This window comes from Ctenopharyngodon idella, chromosome 21, assembly GCF_019924925.1.
Source record: "Ctenopharyngodon idella isolate HZGC_01 chromosome 21, HZGC01, whole genome shotgun sequence".
Taxonomy (NCBI): Eukaryota; Metazoa; Chordata; class Actinopteri; order Cypriniformes; family Xenocyprididae; genus Ctenopharyngodon; species Ctenopharyngodon idella.
The window spans coordinates 3736344-3758414 of NC_067240.1; the positions used below are offsets into that span (position 1 = coordinate 3736344).

At 37.8% G+C, this 22071-nt stretch overlaps 1 protein-coding gene across 1 annotated transcript in view; it reads left to right on the plus strand.

Annotated features, from left to right (window-relative positions):
* The window catches only part of loxhd1a (lipoxygenase homology PLAT domains 1a), a 35581-nt gene extending 14008 nt beyond the window's left edge, over positions 1 to 21573 (plus strand). Inside the window, exons 12-42 of the mRNA XM_051878767.1 lie at positions 432 to 567; positions 789 to 943; positions 1337 to 1497; positions 1834 to 1910; positions 2212 to 2408; positions 2760 to 2952; positions 3188 to 3348; positions 3464 to 3640; positions 3878 to 4019; positions 4922 to 5073; positions 5144 to 5277; positions 6765 to 6916; positions 6996 to 7100; positions 7179 to 7307; positions 8612 to 8776; positions 10327 to 10508; positions 10884 to 11000; positions 12618 to 12780; positions 12907 to 13058; positions 13244 to 13453; positions 13561 to 13684; positions 14155 to 14360; positions 14778 to 14963; positions 15999 to 16126; positions 16404 to 16521; positions 16599 to 16776; positions 17194 to 17379; positions 17525 to 17695; positions 18005 to 18143; positions 20586 to 20741; positions 20858 to 21573. Of these exons, the coding sequence (XP_051734727.1) occupies positions 432 to 567; positions 789 to 943; positions 1337 to 1497; positions 1834 to 1910; positions 2212 to 2408; positions 2760 to 2952; positions 3188 to 3348; positions 3464 to 3640; positions 3878 to 4019; positions 4922 to 5073; positions 5144 to 5277; positions 6765 to 6916; positions 6996 to 7100; positions 7179 to 7307; positions 8612 to 8776; positions 10327 to 10508; positions 10884 to 11000; positions 12618 to 12780; positions 12907 to 13058; positions 13244 to 13453; positions 13561 to 13684; positions 14155 to 14360; positions 14778 to 14963; positions 15999 to 16126; positions 16404 to 16521; positions 16599 to 16776; positions 17194 to 17379; positions 17525 to 17695; positions 18005 to 18143; positions 20586 to 20741; positions 20858 to 21338 (5133 nt within the window). The 3' untranslated portion in view covers positions 21339 to 21573. The remainder of the gene's footprint in view (positions 1 to 431; positions 568 to 788; positions 944 to 1336; positions 1498 to 1833; positions 1911 to 2211; positions 2409 to 2759; positions 2953 to 3187; positions 3349 to 3463; positions 3641 to 3877; positions 4020 to 4921; positions 5074 to 5143; positions 5278 to 6764; positions 6917 to 6995; positions 7101 to 7178; positions 7308 to 8611; positions 8777 to 10326; positions 10509 to 10883; positions 11001 to 12617; positions 12781 to 12906; positions 13059 to 13243; positions 13454 to 13560; positions 13685 to 14154; positions 14361 to 14777; positions 14964 to 15998; positions 16127 to 16403; positions 16522 to 16598; positions 16777 to 17193; positions 17380 to 17524; positions 17696 to 18004; positions 18144 to 20585; positions 20742 to 20857) is intronic.
* The last annotated feature ends 498 nt before the right edge of the window (positions 21574 to 22071 follow it).

Consider the following 22071-nt stretch of genomic DNA (forward strand, 5'->3'; position numbering starts at 1 on the left):
TACAGCCACACCAGTTCATTTGTGTGAATAATAGTGTGTTGTGTATGTATTGAAATTTGTACCACCAAAAGATTCTCTGTGTTTTCGTATTTTTTTGTATTTCCCATTCATTTTCTACGTCAGTCATTTTTGACCGTAAAGGAGCCAAGTGTGACTATTTTTTTTCCCCTCGACCCTTTAACATATCCGAATCATGTCCATTTTTTTTTTTTGGTGTATTCACATAGCTAATGCTACAAAAGTCAACAAGTGTCATCCCATTCTGATGAAGCAAAAAAAATTTAATTTCAGAACGTCATTTTAAAATGCAGGGGGACTTTAAATTATAACTTTACATTCTTTCTGAATTTTGTCTCATCTGTTTCTATTATGTTGCCTGAGCTCTAAGCACTAACATTTTCTTCTGATTTACTGTGTTTGTCTGCATGAAGGTGACACTGATGAAGACCCTTACTAGAGAGAAATACTCATTTATTTGTAACCGTTGGTTGGACATCAATGAAGACGACAATGAGATAGTTAGAGAACTGCCAGCTACTGGAAAACTTGTGCCAGAACCTTTACCACGTGAGAGAACTACAAAACACATCTGTCCACTCTTAAAGATAAAGGTTCTAGTAAGAGCCTAAACCATTTTCAGTGGACTAATAGAAGATATAATCCCAGTTGCAGTCATGCGTTAAATTAATAGTTTACAGTTGGAAAGCAAATTTTACAAACAAAGATAAAGATTTATTTGATTTTTACTTTCATATTGCTGTTTTTTTTTTTTTTTTGCCAATCAATAGTTATTAAGTATCGCGTGACGATTTGCACGGGAAACATCAGTGGAAGTGGAACAGATGCCAGTGTTTATTTAAACATCATTGGTGACTTAGGAGACACCGGAGAGCGTCTGATGTTCATGAGCAAAAACAACGTCAACAAGTTTGAGAAAGGAAATGTGAGTAATGACATTTAACATGTTGTTATTAAACGTTATGCATATGCACTACCATTCATAAGTTTGGCCATATCAGCATATTAGTATGATTTCTGAAGGAGTAATGATGCTGAAAATTCAGCATTGCATCACAGGAATAAATTACATAATAAAATATATTTATATATTTAAATTCTAATAATATACCATAATTTTTTATCAGATAAATGCAGACTTAAATTTAACATTGAAAATGTATATATATAAATAAATAGCATTATTAATAGCATATTTCTGTCTCATTTTGAAAATGAAGTCTAAAGATAAACACATTGCATTGTGGAATACAGAACCTAGTACACAGAATGCATACTATATACTACAGGAATAGTAAGTCTTTTACTCTATTCTCAGGCTGATGAGTTCCTGGTAGAGGCGGTTACACTGGGACAGATCAGGAGGATTCGGATTGGTCATGATGGACGAGGCGGAGGCTGTGGTTGGTTCCTGGATAAGGTGATGATCAGAGAGGAGGGGCAACCTGAGGCATCATCCATCGAGTTCCCATGTTTCAGGCAAGACAGTCTGACAAACACCATGTATAATATGTTTATGAGCTGTAGGAAAGCATATTCCAAGCTTACACAGCAGTATAAGTATGTACCCATATGTGCGTGTGTCTGGCTGGGTAAAGAACATGGGAGAGTGCTGTTTAAGCCAATTATGTAGTTGAGAAAATGGACTCTGGTTACTAATAGACACTAAAGAGTGCAGAGGAAACCCTACCTACACCAACGAGAGAGTTTTGTTACACACGCCTATAACACACATACACGCACAAATACACACTCATCCCACATGCTCACTTACTGTATCTCTCTCTCTCTCTCTCTCTCTCTCTGTCATCTCAGGTGGTTGGATCGTAACGAAGACGACGGACAGATTGTGAGAGAGTTAGTCCCTACTGATGATGGTCAACGTTTGTTCAGTGAGTGCACACACATAGAAGAATAATCACATACAAAAATGTCAAATATGTGCAATAATGAAACAAAAAAGTGCAAATAGGTTACACACATCCCTCCTCAACAAGCTGCACGATTTAATGCATCATCTCTGTAGCACAAACAGGGTTTACTCAAATCACTAGTATGAGCAACATGAGTAGTGATGCATACATGACCAAAATTAACATGTATTTCTGTCTACATAAATATAAGCAAGATACAATACAATTCGACATAGAAGGTCATAAGAAAAAACTGAAATAGTTTGTGTGTTTCTTCCAGCTGTTGGCTATCACATTGCGATAAAGACAGGCAGTATTAATGGTGCCAGCTCAGATTCAAAGGTGTTCGTAAAGCTGTACGGAGAGAAAGGCGACACCAACAAGATGCTGCTGGTCGTCTCCGATAACGACCTGGGGAACTATTTTGAGACGGGACAGACGGACATCTTCACAATAGAGACCTTTGACATTGGCAAGGTATGCTACCTGATCAGGTTAGTCCTATTCACTCAGTCTGAGGTTAAAATTCTATTCTATTCTATTCTATTCTATTCTATTCTATTCTATTCATTCTCATTTGTTCTTTTGTGTTCTGTTCTGTTGTTCAAATTCTCTTAAACTCATTCTGTTCTATTCTATTCTTTCTAATGTTCAATTATGTTCTCTTTTATATCTCATATTATGAAATATCATGGATAAAATACACAACAAATAATATCATCCATTCATACACAACAGCATTCACACTTTGTATTCATATAATAAAATGAATCTGCTGAATTGTGTATTTATCATGACTGCCCTCCGCTCTGTGGGAGGGTCCTGTAGATAAACAGGTTGCTGATTGGCCACACTAATGAGGGCCTGCGAGCTGGTTGGTTTCTGGACAGCGTTCAGATCTGGGTGCCGGTGCATGGGCTGCAGTACATGTTCCCGAGTCACCGCTGGCTCTGTAAGGATGAGGCTGATGGGAAAGTAGAGGTGGAAATCTACCCAAGTGAGACGCTGGAGATAGAGAAATGTAAGTATTTAATTTGCATTTATACATTTTATAAATGCTTTTCCCCCCCCTAAAGCGTTATATACATTTCTATTAGTTCTTGCATTCAATGGGAATCAAACCCATGACATAGGCGTTGCAGGTACTATGCTATTTCAATATATGCACTCAAAATTTGACTGTTAATAGTGAAATTAATGCTCAGATCAGCTACTGTGAATTAAAAATGATTAATCAGTGTTTTTCTAATCGGCAGTGATCAATTATGAGGTTACCGTAGTGACAGGAGACGTGTGGGTCGGAGGGACAAATGCAAATGTATTCCTGCAGATTTATGGTGAGGAAGGAAAAACTGAACTAATACAGCTCAAGAGCCGATCAAACAACTTTGAGAGAGGAACCACTGAGATCTTTAGGGTGAGTTAATGGAGTTTTACATGAAAATATTACTGTATATTTTAAAAGCTAAATGATGTTTCTGGAATCTGATTGGTTGTGTCTGAATAGAATGCTCTCTCATTGGTTGATTAAGATTGAGGCCCTAGATGTGGGGCGGATCTATAAGATCCGGATCGGCCATGACGGCTCGGGAATAGGAGCTGGATGGTTCCTGGAGAAAGTGGACGTTAAACGGCTGGTCATGGCAATGGTGAAACCAGAGAAGAAAGAGGAGGACAAGAAAGACAAGAAGAAGAAAAAGAAGAAAAAGGTCAGTTTGGGGAAAATCAAATTTGAAAGCTCTTTGCTTTTTTTAAAAAAAAGGTGTATTTTCTCATTGAGACCTTAATTTAGACTTAAATTAAGTCTAAAGTAACTTTAGTCCAGTCCAGCAACTAATTGTTTAATATTGTGAGGGACCAAATACAACATTTTGAGAATCAGCTATTGAAAAACTAATATTGATCGACTACTAGTCTGAATATTTACTTTTTACAATCATGTGTAGGAGGAAGAAGAGGAATCTCCAGGTGAATTGAAGGAGGTTGTTCGAAGTTACAGTTTCCCATGTGGCCGATGGCTCGCTCGTGATGAAGAGGATGGAGAGATACTCGTAGAGCTGTGTGCTGAGGATTATGAAGATCTAGAGGGTAAAATGAGCGATTCAATGCTTCAAAAGTCATGAATAAAAACAGTATAAAAAGTTTATATACGTAAAAGCTATTTTTATTTTGACAAAATACAATAATTTGTTTGCTCTATTGTTATCTATTGCATTTAGATTACAATTCTATGTGTGGCTGAAAAGTGCCCCCAATATGCTTTCTTGAATATTACCTTTCATGCAGTGCATAATATAGCTGTTTATGAATGTGAAATGCCTGCAAAGTTTTAAAGATCAAAGTGCATGACAAATAACGTTATTGTCTCCTAAAAGAAAGGATCTATTCTGAACTGCTGAAACGAGTCGTCAGCAATTCCAGTCTCACTTCCTGTTACATAACTACGTTACAACATAACAAATTTGCATTGTCTTCATTAGCTGCCCACGAACAACGTCTACTTTGACCCTCAAACACTGTAGTTGTAGCTGAGACTGGAAGAGTTTGGTTTGTGTTGTTGACATGTTTAGAAGGCACTGTTTTCAGCACTGCAAATCCACTTTGATGCAGTTCAAAAAGATGAGGACTCGTGCTGGAATTGATACGGAAAAACCGACACCATTGTTACTGTTCATATCACTGTGTATCAATGCTGAGGAAGATCGAAGCTGAAATTCAGATATGGTAATAGATGTTTCATTTCCAATCACAACAGACTGGGCGCTCTGACCAATCAGAGCAGAGAAAGCTTGTGGAAAGGAAGGGTTTAGAGAGACTGAATCTTCAAACTCTTTGAGAAATGAAAGTGTTTTTTGACCTTGGATGCATGTGAACCTATTGTAGGAGACCTCTAAATCAAAAAGTAGGAACCTTTAAAATAGCATAATAGGGCCACTTTAAAATTCAACAGAAGTGCATTTTGAGAAGACTTTTGTGTTCATGTGTTTTAGACAACTCATATGAAGTTCATGTGTTCACTGGGAATATGCTGGGGGCTGGAACCGATGCAGGTGTTTACATCAACATCTATGGAGAAATGGGCGACACGGGCGAGAGAAAACTACGCAAGTCAAACCATCTTAACAAGTTTGAGCGTGGGCAGGTGAGTGGAACGCAGCCACCCACACATTCATGCTGTATACAGAATGCATCTGAATGTGGATAATTTTCAGGAGGACATATTCACAATCACGGGGATGGATCTGGGGCAGTTGAAGAAACTGAGGATTCGTCATGACAACAAGCAGGCAAATGCTTCGTGGTACTTGGACCGCGTTGAGATCTTTGATACAAAAGATGAAACCATGTAAGTGTCATGCACTTACCTCAAAACACTCAAAACACAATGTATTTCTCAGTTACGCCTCATTTAAGTATCAACTTGGTCTCAGATGTTTCTTGTACAATGCCTTAGGAGAAATGAAAATAGATGGTTGAACTTCCTGGTTAAACATTAATACACGCTAGTGTGATAAACAGTGCATATTTTTTCATATTTTATTGAATATTGACAAAATTATCCACAAATACTGCTTTTTTCACTCAATAATTGAGTTGCATAAGTTTAGATCAATGAGGCCTACGATCACTTAGTTCCAAAAAGAAATATAAAAAATTGAAAGAAAACAAGTTGACAAAAAGGTTGAATTGAATATTTAAAGACTTCAGATGCAAAAGCCTCTAAGTGCCATCTGAATTTTTCTTCTAAAATGATCATTTTTATCAAGCTTGTATGTTTAGAGTCAGTAATTTCACTCTAACGGTAATGAAAAGGACCTATTAATTCCCATTAGAATGAAATTACTCTCCCTAAACATACAAGCTTGATAAAAATGCTAATTTTAGAAGAAAATTTCAGATGGCACTTAGAGACTTTTGCATCTAAAGTCTTCATTTGGTGATAATATCGTAACGAGAGATTTATAAGCAAATTTTTTGTAGGCCGGTCATTTTTGACCGGGAACACCACAAGTGTAACAAGGTGAGAAAAAATCCCAAAGAAGTACAAAAAATATCCCCAAAATTTTGGGAAGTAGATATACCCTGTGTGAGCAAAGTCAGTAAGTTTTAGTCCAGTGTGATAACATTAACATTTTTAGGAAAAAGAAAATCCTCTCCGGGTCAAAATGACCCAAACACAACATTAGCTTGTTTCCGCCGCTGAATAAAAAATAAAAAAAATGTAATTGCAACTTTTTGTCCCACAATTCTGACTTTTTTCTCACAATTATGAGTTTACATCTCAGAATTTCATGATATAAAGTCGCAATTGCATTATAAAGTCAGAATTGTGAGATATAAACTCACAATTGCGTGATATAAAGGCGCAATTTTGAGAAAAAAGTCTGTCTTTTTTCCTCAGAATTGGACTTTATAACTCTCAATTGCAAGTTTATACCTCACATTTGTGAGAAAAGAAGTCGAAATTGTGAGATAAAAAGTCGCAATTACCGTTTATTTTTAATTCAGTGGTGGAAAAAAGCTTCCATACTTGGCAACTACCTGTAGATAAATAAAATAAAATGTTAATAAAATTTTTAAAATTTTTATTTGAGTTAATGATTATTTTATTTCCAGTAATGATTTTTTTTATAGTTTTAGTTTTAGTGTTAGTTTTAGTTAACTCTGTTACTGAGGTCTTTTTTTCTCAAATGTAAAATCTGATACTTAAGTCTCAATTTTCTTAATCTAATCTCATTACTGTTCATAGAGAAACAATTGAGACATTAAATAGATCTCATTTGTGATTTCTCTTTCCTCTGGGCAGTATTGACCATGTTTGTGTGCGTTCAGGTATTTTTTTCCATGTCAGCGCTGGTTGGCAGTTGACGAAGACGACGGGCAGCTGTGCCGTGAGTTAGTGCCTGTGGACGAGGCTTTCATGAAGAGGGATGAAGATGAAGAAGAGGAGTCGTCGCCTGCTCAACTTGGACTAGAGCAAAAAGGTTTTGAATGATACGCAAACATTCTGCTTTAAACTATTAGCATTTGTTCCTAGCACTGATTATGTGTGTGTGTGTGCAGCCATGTCAACCACATTCACAATGAGAGTAAAAACAGGGGAGAAGAAGAACGCCGGGACAGATGCAAACGTTTTCGCTGTTCTTTACGGAACCAAAGATGACACAGGTAACCACTGCATTTCATTAGTACTATTAGTACTTTAAGCCCTTCAACTACGGAAAAGTGTGTTTGTGTTTGTGTCAGGTATCATTAATCTAAAGGCTTCTAAGAACCATAAGAACAAGTTTGAGTTGGGAATGATCGATGAGTTCACCATTGAGGCTGTGGACATCGGAAAACTCAAGAGAATCCGCATTGGACACGACAACGCAGGTGCGCACACTCACATCAAATATCACTCTATTAATGTGTACGTTATTGAAAACATTTATACAAATACACTGAATCTACATTCTGAGGATTGGTTGAGTTAAAATCTAAGCACTGATGACTGACCTGTGTGTGCGTGTGCTCGTTTGTGTGTTTACACTGTAACGAATCGCTGTTCTTTTTACAGCAAAAAACAAAAGTAATGTACAACCATTCCTAATTTACAAACTTATTGTGTTAGAACAGTGATGTTATTTACAGATAATATAAAGACAGGCTATAAACTGTATTTTTACTACAACATAATCGTGAAGATGTTTCTGCAAGAAAGGTTCATTTCAAAGTATACACTAATGTGTAATTGCCCTAAAAATGCTTCATTATGAAGTAAAAATCATTTATTGAGCATCATAAAACACAGCTATTTAAAAGTTTGTGGTCAGTAATATTTTTTGTAATAAATAAATGAATATTTTTATTCAGCAAGGACACATTAGATTTTTCAAAAGTGAGAATAAAGACATTTATAATGTTAAAAAAGATTCAATTTCAGGTAAATTATGTTCTTTTTCTATTCATCAGAGAATACTGGGGAAAAAAAGTATCACAATTTCCACAAAAATATGAAGCAACATTTTCACTGATAATAACAATATAAAATGTTTCTTGAGCAGCAAATCAGCATATTAGAATGATTTCTGAAGGATCATGTGACACTGAAGACTGGAGTAATGATGCTGAAAATTCAGCTTTGATCACAGGAATGAATTATATATTCAGATATTTCAAACTGTAATAATATTTCACAATATTACTGTTTCTACTGTATTTTTAATCAAATTAAATGCAGCCTTGGTGAACATTTTAGACTTTCCAAAACAATAAAGAAACCAAACCGACCCCAAACTTTTGAACGGTAGTGTAAAATGACATATAAATGTGTTTCCTTTTATTGTAAAATATGTTTAAAGGGAAAACATTTGGCAAAAATGAACTTTTGTGCATGCATAATTAATTCATTAAGGTTTATGCATGCATGACGAAAATGAAGGTTTATTTATGTCCGTATAAATCTGTGTTTCGTCATTTTTTTGTATTAAATTGTCGCTTCATTTGTGATAATTTAATATCAGTGGCTCTCTTCTGAATCTTCAGTAAGGCAGCATTGGTGTAAATCCTACAGACAATTACTTACAGTGTACATTTGTGTATGTGGATGTGTGCATGTGTCTCTGTGGATGTATATGTGTTTGTATGTGGATTTGTTGTGTGTATGTGTGTGTGGGGGGGTTGTCCTGTTTTCTCAGGTGGGTCTCCGGGCTGGTTTCTGGACTGGGTGGAGATTGACGCTCCGTCTCTCGGTCAGCTGCTGCGGTTTCCATGTGGCCGCTGGTTGGATAAAGGAGAAGATGATGGTGCCATTGTCAGAGACCTGTACCCTAATGAACTGCAGACAAAACTATACACTCCCTGTATGACACACACCTACACACGATTCTACAGATATACCTTACAGATGTTAGAGTTTATACAAAGCTAATTATAATGATTACAGACCATAGGCTGTAAAAAAATATGGACGACGCACCTACACTCTCTTCCATTGTAGAGAAGTAAAGTCGGCAATGTCCCAATATGGCGCTGACATCTTATTGACCTGATTCTGCACAGTAGTAAGCATGAATTGGAGCCACACAGTATCAAAGCCCCGCCCACACTCCCGCAGAATCGTTTAGTACAGTTTACTGCAGAACAACTCATTATGTTGGTTATGGAAATGTAGAAATTAAAGTTATAGTTCCAATCTCCTCCCAAAAAACCTGAAAAAAACTCAGTTGGTGCTTCAGTGACTACTTTCCTCAGAGAAGCTGTCAATCACAGCTGTCAATCATGACATCACACCCCCATCAGCATGATAAAATCTACATAAAATGACAGAAACCATCATTGGAAAAAAAAATTGAAGTGTAAATTAAAGTTAATTTGTCTCACATTCCATTAAATTACATGGAGAGGGCGGGATTTATGACCTAAACTGGGACCAGCCACCTGGGGGCGACCGAAACGCTTTTGCTTCACTTTTCAGGACTCGTGCCACACGCTTGTTACAGACTAATACTAAATCTTATTTACTTTATATATTAATCATTTTCATTTTATCTTTGAGGAACAAACACTTGTTTACCTAAATGGAGACATTTCAATTACTTTTTTTGCTCAAGCGGAAGCGGCGACTGTGGCATAATAAAAGTCCCGCTGCGCTCGAGACGTGTGTCGCGCTCGTCTCTCATTAGCAATCGCTCCAGCGGCCTCATTCCGCCCCAACAACACTCGCCCTGCTCTGTTTCATACTACAGTAACGTTAATAATCTTATTACCCATGAACATGATTTCTGTCCGATTCCTGTCGGATTTTTTTCCCCTGGTTGTGAGGTGAAGACGACACCTCCCATATTTCTGCCCTCAATCTCGATGTCATCAAGCTTTGAATAGATGACCTCTAGTGGCGAAAAGTTACATATCGTGCCTTTAAACTGATTTTATTTCACTTAGATGCCCAGGTAACATTTAAAATCTGTTTTAAATGTTACGTATCTGTTAAAGATTTTTTTTAATCTAATATTTATATTTTATTTTAGGTTTACTTTAATTAACAAAATTGATTTGTAATAGTTTTAGTCTTAGTTAACGATAATAAGTCTAAACACAATTTGTTAAAAGTGATTAAAACCCTTATTTTGTATGTTTTGGGGAGATTGTATCTCTAGAAGGAGATTTTAGAAATTAGCTAACTAGCTAACTGGGGACATTTTATTTTTGCAGTTTTGTCCCCAAAAGTTTAATTAGGTCAGAATCACACACATACAGATACACTTAAAGCAGTCATATGTACAGCTGTATCCTAATAACACAAAAACTATATTTGCATGCTTCATAAATACAGACGGATGCAAATTTGTGCCAAAACATAGTCATAGACAGAACGTTTGTGATTTATGTGCATTCCTCTTTTGTGTTGCAGTTGTTCCCTATGAAATTAAAATCTTCACCAGTGATATATTTGCTGCGGGAACAGACGCAGACGTCTTCATCATTCTGTACGGGCAGAATGGAGTGTGTACATCTCAGAAATCTCTCTGCGTCAACAAGAGAGAGAGGAGGATGTATTTTGAACGGGGGGCGGAGGACATGTTCATTGTAGAGGTATTTGAGTAGACTGTCTGAAGTCATTTGTGTGCTGGTCATCGTTAGTATATGTTGTGTTTTGAAAGCTAGTGTGCTTGAAAAACAATGCTGTTTGTCCTGCTTCAGTTTCATCATAATTTTTTCTCGGCATGAAAATAGCCACAGAAGCTGGCATGGCATTAAAAAACAAACAAACAAACCTGCTTTATTTGCTAAGTTTTACTGGTGAAGTTTTTGTTGCTGAACCAGCTCCAGAGCAGTACAAACTGGCATAAACCAGCCTGGACGAAATTCACCTTGGTCTTTTCATCTTAACTTTTTACTTTTCTATTAATAATTCAAAGACGGGCTTACACTGACAACAATGATGATGATGATTCTGGGCTTCTGCAGTTGGAGGACATCGGAGATATCATTGAGAAAATCCGTATCGGTCACGATAATCGTGGGGTGAATCCTGGCTGGCATTTAGATCGTGTGGAAATTCGCAGACTGCTCCGGAAAGGGAAGGTATCGAGCCTTTTTGTACCATACTTTATCTGATTATGTGTACAGATATGTATCTACTGTACAGCTAAATGTGACAGACTTCTTGAAATGCAGCTGGTTTTCTCTAATCTCAGGCTTTAAATCCAAAAACAACATATCCTGCCAATTTCAGCCCCTAAATGTCCCAGACAACAGCAAACTGTGGTTGATCCTTTCACATGTTGGTTAGACATTCCCTTCCTGTCTAAGTAGGCGTTTTGGTCAGACTAAGCTACAGTGTGGACCAGATACTGTACATTGGTCTTAATTCTGGCAACGTGAAACTAGGTTGAGTCTAGAATGTTCCCGTCTGGCTGTGGAAAACCTTCTTTTCCTCTCCACTGTCTGTCGTACACCCATTTCATTGACCCACATCTGCTCTCTGTTGCCTTGTGTATAATTAGTTCCAGTGACTAATCTTCTCTGACCTGTAGCTCCACTCCAGCGCTATCTGTGTACAGTAGAAGAGTGAAACGCTGTAGTGCCGTCAAGCACATCACACCAGTGTGAAACTCACCTGATATCGACACAGCTTTGATCACAGGAATAAATTACATCTCAAAATGTATTCAAATAGTAAACAGTTATTTTAAATTGTAATAATATTTCATACATTCCTGTTTTACTGTATTTGTGATCCAATAAATGCAGCCTTGGCGAGCAAAAGAGACTACAATAAAGAGAAAACAATAAAGAAGCTTGAGCTTGACCCCAAACTTATGAACCGTAACTGTTTGTAAAACATATTTTAAGGGCAAAGCTTAAAACTTGAGAAAAATTAAACATGCATTTGGCAAAAATGAGTGTTGTGCATGTATAATGAATTCATTAAGGTTTATGCATACTTAATGACAAATTAAAGTTTTTTTATGTCCGTATAAATCTGTTTCTTTGTCATTTGTCATTCTGACTTATTTTCTCGCAGTTGTGAGTTTGCATCTCACAATTCTGACTTTTTTTCTCAGAATTGCAAGATTTAAACTCACAATTGCGAGTTATAAAGTCATAATTGCGAGATATAAACTGTCTTATTTTCTTGCAATTGTGAGTTATCACGCAATTCTAACTTTATAACTCGCAATTCTGACTTTTTTCTCAGAATTGTAAGATATAAACTCTCAATTGCGTCTTATAAAGTCAGAATTGCGAGATATAAACTGACTTTTTTTCTCAGAAATGTGAGTTTATAACTCGAAATTCTGACTTTATATCATGCAATTCTGACTTTATAACTCACAATTGCAGGTTTAAATCTCACAATTCTGACTTTTTGTGAGTTATAAAGTCAGAATTGCGTGATATATAGTCAATTGTGAGATATAAACTTTTTTTATATAGACTTTTTTTCTCGCAATTATGAGTTTAAATCACGAAATTCTGACTTTATAACTCGCAATTGCGAGAAAAAAGTCAGAATTGTGAGTTTAAAAGTCGCAATTACCTTTTTTATTTTTATTTCATGGTGGAAACAAGCTTCCATAGAATGTAGGGTTACATTTTAAGCGAAAAATTGAACATTTAACCTTTGAATAAACACTTCATAGTATTAAAGACTAATATTCAACATGCCAAGACTAGAAAATGTGTGTGTACATGCAGGGCTCTGAGACGGCAATATTCCCGTGTGAGGGATGGTTGGCTCGCTCGGAGGAGGACGGCGAGACAATTCGAGAGCTGGTGCCGTCTGACATCATCGTAGAGAAACTATCACGAGACGGAACCCTCAAAGTCATCGAGACAGAGGTGGACGACGCGCTGGAGAGTAAGTCAGACTATACATTTTTTAATTCATGCATTCCCTGTGAATTCCCTTAGCGTTGCTAGTGCCAGGCTCTACTGTTTGAGCTACAGGAATGCTTTTGTGTGTCTGTGTGTGTGTGTGTTGCAGTACACACATATACAGTGACAGTAACCACAGGGGATGTGTATGGAGCGGGCACTGATGCAAACGTGTTCATCACTCTTTATGGAGACATGGGCGACACAGGAGAACGCAAACTAAGCAAGTCTGAGAACAGCAACAAGTTTGAGAGAGGATCGGTGAGACACAAACTCAAATACAGAAGTATTTCTGTCTTTATGAGGATATCATCCTAATGCATCTCAATTTTAGGTCAATTTGGATCTTTATTATTGCTGAATAAAAGTACTGACCCCAAACTTTTGAACAGTATTGTTATCTTACTTCCGAATGGCTGCTGACAACAACTGCTCTGATTGGTCAGGTGGATACATTCACAATGGAGGCAGTGGATCTGGGCCAGGTGTTCAAGATCCGTGTTCGCCATGACAACAGCATGCTGAGTGCTGATTGGTACCTGGACCAGGTGGAAGTGCTGGACCAAGACACAGAGGAAGTGTTTCTCTTTTTGTGTGAGCGTTGGCTCTCGAGAAAGAAGGAGGACAAACGGATCGACAGGGTGTTCTACGTTAAGGTCTGCCTGCATGTGTGCATGCGTGCGCCCGTGCATGCATGCGTTAACAATGTTGCGTTACAGACTAGTCCAGAGTGCATCTACATATTCTGTGTGTGTGTATGTAGGGGTATGAGGGAGAGCGAGAGACCGCCTTCTGTCCAATTAAAAAAGTGACAAATCTCGACAGCAACATGAACAAGAAAAACAAGAAACGTCATTCAGAGGAAGATGAGGAAGAGGAAGGATCACGTATGTACAAACATATAGAGTCCCACTCCAGAACATATAGTGGGCTTCAAAATTCTAAGACCACCAGTTAGAATTGTTCTATTTTTATATTATTTCATCTATAATTTTCATTACGATTTATATGATCAGCATAACAACTTGAGTGAAATGAATTTGAGAATTGTATATTTGATTTTTTGCCCTTTGAACAGAGCAGAATCTGAAATATTTAATCATATTTTTTTTTTTAGCTTTCAAAATGTTCAAATATTCTGTTATTATTGTTTATTCAACATACAAATTTAAATATTCTGTTAAATTATTTTTAATTTTTTAATAATTTCATTTCATTTCATTTCATTTCATTTCATTTCATTCAGTGCAATGCCCTGGCAACCACCCTTAACTGCATTGTGGAAGCAAGTTTTGCATGATTAAACACCACTATTTTCTAGTTGAAAATTAAATAGTGTGTGTGTGTGTGTGTGTAGTGATTCCCTACCACTTTTCGGTAACGACGGGTTCAGATCGGGATGCTGGGACGAGTAGCCGAGTGTATGTCATCATCATAGGAAAGAAGAACAAGAGTACAGACCGCCTCTGGCTCGACTTAGATGGGAAAAACGCATTCCTGCCTGGATCCCTGGATTACTTCACCTGTTATGGATCTGATGTTGGCGAGATCAAGACAGTGCAAGTGAGGAAACACACACACACACACACACACACACACACACACACACACGTTTGTTTTTGTGGGGACATTCCATAGGCATAATGGTTTTTATACTGTACAAACCGTATTTTCTATCCCCCTACACTACCCCTACCCCTAAACCTACCCATCACAGGAAACTGCACATTTTTACTTTCTCAAAAAAACTCATTCTGTATGACTTATAAGCCTTTTGAAAAATGGGGACATGGGGTAATGTCCTCATAAGTCACCCTCTCCTTGTAATACCTGTGTCATACCCATGTCATCATACAAATTTGTGTCCTGATATGTCACAAAAACACGCACACAGATTCTGCAGTTTTGTATTTCATAAGCTCACTGTACAGTACATATAGGTACTGTAGATGTCAGATTGGTGGTTTGTGTTGTGTGTAGTTGGGTCATGATGGGGCGACCCCAGAGAGCTGCTGGTTAGTGGAGGAGTTGTCCGTTGAGGTGCCGACTAAAGCAGTGCGGTACGTGTTCCACTGTAAATGCTGGTTGGCTAAAGACAGAGGAGACGGACTCACCGCCCGCTTCCTAAATGTGCAGGATGCAGAAATTGTCAACATCTCACAGAAGGTACACCATTTCATTTCAATAGCTCATGTAATGTGATTACAGTATACACTACCGTTCCAAAGTTTTTGGGTAGGTAAGATTTTTTTAATGTTATGTTTATCAAGGCTGCATATATTTAATCAAAACAGTTAAAACAGTAATATTGTGAAATATTATTGCAAGTTAAAATAACTGTATTCTATGGAAGCTTGTTTCCACCATGAAATAAAAAATAAGGTAATTGCAACTTTTTTTCTCGCAATTGCGAGTTTATATCTCACAATTGCGAGTTATGAAGTCAGAATTGCGTAATATAAACTCGCAATTGCAAGAAAAAAGTCAGAATTGCAAGTTTATATCTCGCAATTCTTACTTTTTTCTCAGAATTGTGAGATATAAACTCGCAATTGCGTGTTATGTCCATTTGTGAGGGGAAAAAAGATTTTTTCTCAGAATTGTAAGTTTATATCTCTCAATTCAGAGAAAAAAAGTCAGAATTGCGAGTTATAAAGACAGAAATGCGAGATATAAACTTTTTCTTGCAATTGCGGATTTTTATCCCACAATTCTGACTTTATATCATGCAATTCTGAGAAAAAAAAGTCAGAATTATGAGATAAAGTCACAATTACCTTTTTTATTTTTTTATTTAGTGGCGGAAACAAACTTCCATAGTTTTCTATTTGAATATATTGTAAAATGTAATTTATTCCTGTGATCAAAGCTGAATTTTCAGCATCATTACTCCAGTCTTCAGTCACATGATCCTTCAGAAATCATTCTAATATGCTGATTTGCTGCTCAAGAAACATTTTTGATTATTATTATTAATGTTGAAAACAGTTGTGATGCTAAATATTTTTGTGGAAACTTTGATACATATTTTTTCTGGATTCCTTGATGAATAGAAAGTTCAAAAGAACAGCATTTATTTGAAATAGAAATCTTTAAGTATTAATTTATTAAAAACATATATATATATATTACTGACCCCAAACTTTTAAATGATGTGTATAGTACAGAAAGTGTACTTCATGAAAGGTCTTTTTCTGCAAGGTGATCTATGAGGCAACCGTGATAACAGGAGATGTCCAGCATGCCGGTACGGACACACAGATCTATATGACTGTGTTTGGAGTCTACGGCACATCAGAGGAAATGCTGCTGCCAAAATTAGAGGACAGGTACATATGTACATGCAAACAAAGAAACACAAGGGATTATGTACAGTCAGCTGGTCAATACTGCAAGATAAATGTAATGTTTTATGCATTTTATTTAGCAAAAATATTAAATTGAGTTGAAATTATTTTAATATTTAAGAAAAAAGAAGGAAATTAGAATGTACTATTAACAAATAGGTTACCACAGTTTCTTAAAAATGATTGTTATACATACATTACATGTTTAAATTGTCTAATTTTTATTTTTAATGTTTAAAGTGTTTGTGTATGTGTGCAGGTTTGAACGAGGGCAGAAAGACACATTCAATCTGGAGATTGAGGATATCGCTCCTTTGAGAAAGATGAGAGTGCGTATAGATGGTTCTGGAAGCAGACCTGACTGGTTCCTGGATAAGGTTTGTAAGAGAAAGATACAAACAGTATACTGTACCTTCCAAAGCCCTTGAGCGTATTAATGTGCGTATCTATGTAGATTGAACTGCATAACCTGCAGTCAGATGAAGTGGCATTATTTACGTACGAGGAATGGCTGTCTCGCTCATACGGGCCCAAGCGAACCCTCATATGTGAAATGCCTGCTGTGATAAATGACGAGGAAATGGTGGAGCTCACCACCTACACGGTTTCTGTGAAGACCAGCGATGCAACTGGTACACAATTTTCTCATAACTGTCTACAACCATTTTGAGGGTTTGTTCACACTTGGCAGGTTTGGTTCAATTAAAACGAACTCTGGTGCGATTGCTCTGTTAGTGCGGTTCATTTGAATAAGTGTGAACTCTGCCATCCGAACTCTGCCATGGATGTTAGGTAAGTTCCATTGCAAAATGTCATTAGAAGCTGTTTTTTTTGTATCATTAAGTTCAGTGTTAAAAATGACAGTGTGAATACTAAGCGAACCAGGACTAAATATAAATAATTTTCTTTTTGGTCCGGACTAAAAGAACCCAGAAAACCAAATTGCAAGTGTGAACACACCCTGAAAGACTTTTCATACTGTCAAAAGCTTGATTTGTTGTTTTTATAGTCACAGATAGACTGTAACCTATGATTGGCTGTTTTTTTAGCGGCTGGAACCGATGCTAATGTGTGGATGATTATTTTCGGCGAGAATGGTGACACTGGAACACTAGCTTTGAAAGAAAGCAACAACACCAACAAGTTTGAACGCAAGCAGATGGACACATTCCGTTTCCAAGACATCCTCAGCCTGGGCGAGCTCTCGAAAGTGCGCATTTGGCATGACAACTCAGGTGAGCCAATCAGAGCACTCAGCACAACACTACTGAGCCAATGAAATTAGTGATTAGCAAATTAGCCAGTTAAACTCAGGGTAGGTCTGACATAAAACCTTTATACGTTAATATGCTCAAAACAAGTGTGTGTTTGTGTTGACAGGTCTGGCTCCTGGTTGGCACCTGGAGTATGTGGATGTGCATGATGACATCATGGGGAAGAAGTTTCGTTTCCAGTGTGACCGCTGGCTCGCCAAGAACGAGGATGATGGACAGATAATGAGAGAGCTGGCATGTGCCAACAATGATGCTGTGGATTTCGATGAAAAAACCAGTGAGACAGACACATTCTTAAGCCAAATTACATTATTTCATTATTATTGACATTATTTCTGTGGAATAACATGCACATTTGATTTTTTTTTTAGCATAAATTACCTGTAAAAATATTCAAATAGAAAAGTTATTTTAAATTGTAATAATATTTCACACTATTACTGTTTTTACTGTATTTTTGATTTATTTTTTTATTATTATTTTTTTAAATGCAGCCTTTTTGAGCAAAAGAGGCTTCTTTCAAAAACATTAACAAATCTTACCGATCCCAAACTCCACCATGTGTTTTGCCTTCTGTCTCGTACAGAATATGAGATTCTGGTCATGACAGCAGATACAGATGATGCTGAAACCAAAGAGAATGCCTGGATCGTTCTAGAAGGGAAGAAGGGACGTTCCAAAGAGTTTGTGTTGGAGAACTCGACTAAGAAGAAGCGTTTTTTACGGTAGGTGTACACATAGGGGCTGCAAAGTACTGTATGCCAGAAATATGTGCCCACCAGGACTCTAGGGGGCCCCAAATCACCACTTTGGAATTATTTTTAATTGTTTATTTTTGTATCTTATATACTAGAACAAGTAGTGATTAAGAGGTGAAAGGGATGAAAATTTACCACACAAAGGTATTACAAAATCAGAATAAACAGAATATTGGTTGGGATGATTCCAGTTACAGACAGGGAAAGAGTAGTGATACTTATGGGGATGGCGGTTAAAACTACAGGTGGTTTCAAGAGTGCATATGTTTGCTTTTTTGATTATTTTATTTTACTGCCTTCTGGAATGTAATGCTTACAATAAGAATGACATGTTAACTATGAACGTTAAGTCAGGGAGATTTTACTTTTGAATAAAAAGACAATGAATTATATTGTTGTGTAACGCTTGTATGCTGTTTGGATGAACGCAGTAGCCCATAAAAAGACATTGAGCGACTCAATATTTGATATTCTTGATGCTGCTCTACTGCACTCTATTGCTCTCTATGTTATGACAAAAAGTTTTTTTTAGGCTGCTTCCACCTCTGATACAATCTACTGTTGCCATTTTGAACTCATAATTTCTAATTGAATGTGACGAGACAAGAAACATTAACAGAGTCATTTTTGGCATATTATAAATTTGATTAAGAGTAATTGTTTGCATTTTTTTTTTTTATATTTTTCCAAATATTTGAAATACAAAGTTCTGTCATGAAACTCTAGATAGCACAGGCTGATAGGTCCTTAACTCAGTCTTCTTGCAATCACATCATTCTCTATAGGGCACAGCTGACTGGTTCCTGCTATATCAGTAGCCAATGAGCTCACTGCTCAACCTTCAAATACTTGGTCAGCATTTGCTGTAGCAGCTGCAGCACGCTTTCAAAAACCCTCCACCTTCCCCAGCTCCACTTGTATAGATTTGCTACGGGGGTGATTCACGTGTGCTATATTGTATAGCAGCAGCAGCATGGCTTACTTTCTTACAGCAGCGTGTTGTGTATGTATTGGTAGTAGCAAGTTCTGTAATTACTCTGTAGCAGCAGCAGCTGTAACAGCAACAGCAGCAGCAGTGGAAACAAATAACAGCAGCAGCCATAACCAACAGCAGCAACAGTAACAGCAGCAGCAGCAGCAGCAATAACCAACAGCAGCAACAATAACAGCAGCAGCAGCAATAACCAACAGCAGCAACAGTAACAGCAGCAGCAGCAACAATAACAGCAGCAGCAGCAATAACCAACAGCAGCAACAATAACAGCAGCAGCAGCAGCAATAACTAACAGCAGCAACAATAACAGCATCAGCAGCAATAACTAACAGCAGCAGCAATAACCAACAGCAGCAACAGTAACAGCAGCGGCAATAACTAACAGCAGCAGCAATAACAGCAGCAGCAATAACCAACAGCAGCAGCAATAACCAACAGAAGCAACAATATCAGCAGCAGCAGCAATAACCAACAGCAGCAACAATAACAGCAGCAGCAATAACTAACAGCAGCAGCAATAACCAACAGCAGCAACAGTAACAGCAGCGGCAATAACTAACAGCAGCAGCAATAACCAACAGCAGCAACAGTAACAGCAGCGGCAATAACTAACAGCAGCAGCAATAACCAACAGCAGCAACAGTAACAGCAGCGGCAATAACCAACAGCAGCAACAGTAACAGCAGCGGCAATAACTAACAGCAGCAGCAATAGCAGCAGCAATAACCAACAGCAGCAACAGTAACAGCAGCGGCAATAACTAACAGCAGCAGCAATAACAGCAGCAGCAATAACCAACAGCAGCAGCAATAACCAACAGAAGCAACAATATCAGCAGCAGCAGCAATAACCAACAGCAGCAACAATAACAGCAGCAGCAATAACTAACAGCAGCAGCAATAACCAACAGCAGCAACAGTAACAGCAGCGGCAATAACTAACAGCAGCAGCAATAACCAACAGCAGCAACAGTAACAGCAGCGGCAATAACTAACAGCAGCAGCAATAGCAGCAGCAATAACCAACAGCAGCAACAATAACAGCAGCAGCAGAAATAAAAAGCAGCAACAATAACAGCAGCAGCAGCAACAACCAACAGCAATGCAATTACCAACAGCAGCAGCAATAACAACAGCAGAAATAACCAACAGCAGCAGCGTAGCAGATCTATTCCGCCAAGACCAAACAGATCAACATTGTCATATCCATTACCATGCCAAACACTCTGAGAGTTGTCATGACAGAAATGTATTACTTTACAGAATTCTTTTTCTTTTTTCCTTTAAATCCCTTTAAATGCTTTAAATTTTTATTTTGTTCAAATTACCCTTCTCCTCATCTGAATGGAGGGGGTCCATGATTCTTTCTTGAACATTTGTTGCTCAGTTGCTATTATTTTTTATGTGTGATTTCAGAGGCTGTACGGACCGCTTTGAGTTCTCCTCCAAGGAGTTGGGAGACATCGCTAGTATCTGTCTGGGACACATCCCTAAAGATGGCAAGAAAGTCAAAGTTGAAGCCTCCTGGTGGGTGGAGGAGGTTGTTGTCACAGAGAAGGAGCTAGGCAATAAGTGAGTGACCACTGATCTTAAGATTAATGTTAAATTATGATTTAAACCTCAGGACTGAGATATTGGCTAGTAAATGCATACTCTTTACCATCCCTATCCTGTCCTTTTTCACTCAGGTATATCTTCCGATGTGACGCCGCCATCCCTCTTTCCTCAAAACGAGACGAGTTCCAGACATTCGAGTGCAGCAAATTCATTGAGAGCTTCACCAGCAAGGCCCAAAGCCTCGTACCTGTAAAATACGAGGCCATCGTTATCACAGGCGACGAGAAGGGTGCAGGCACCGACGCCAACGTCTTCATCACCATCTTCGGCTCTAACGGCGACTCCGGCCGGAGGCAGCTCTGCCAGAAGTTCCGGAACCTGTTTGAGCGCGGTCAGACGAACCGGTTTATTCTAGAACTGCTGGACATGGGCGACCTGCTCCGAGTGTGTGTGGAACACGATAACTCCGGACTCAGTCCTGGTTGGCTTCTGAGCAGGATCGAGATTACAAACACGGCCAATGGTGTGACGACGATATTCATTTGTGGGAAATGGCTGGACAAGAACAAAGCAGACGGGAGGATAAAGCGTGTGATCTATCCAAAGTATTGATTGACATTTAATCAACCAGTCAATGATTAAATCAGTATTAGTAGTGATTTTTCATTACAAGAAATTCTCATATCAACAATCCTCCATCATTTACTTCCTCTCAAGTAGTTCCAAACCTGTATGAATTTGTTTGTTCTGCTGAACACAAAGGAAGATATTTGGAAGAATGTGTGTAACCAAGCAGATCTCGCCTCCATTTACTAGCATAGTATTTATTTTTCCTACTATGGTAGTCAATGGGCGCGAGATCTGTTTGGTTACTGACTTTCTTCCAAATATCTTCCTTTGTGTAGAGCAGAACAAAGAAATTCATACAGGTTTGGAACTACTTAAGTGTGAGTAAATGATGACAGAATTTTCATTTTTGGGTGAAATATCCTTTTGACAGTGTGTCAGATAATACTGATATTTGGTTTGATATTTTTTCCCACTGAAGTGAACTGGATGAACCAGCCTTTATCTTAATGGCAGCTGATTTTTTTTTGTTGTCTCAGGAACAGTTTGAGCAGGTGAATGAAGGAGTGTTGAAGGAGTAACTGTATTTACACCTTCACTTTTAACTGGCCAATCAAATACACTCTGCATTCGGACCATATGCATTGCTCAGACTGTTATAGAAAATAGCAGGATTTTGTTTTCATGATCACCCAGTCTGCTTGAGATTCACCCTCAGCTCTTCTCAAATCATTGGTAAAACTTTGGAAACATTTGAAATGGAACATTCCAGTCTCTC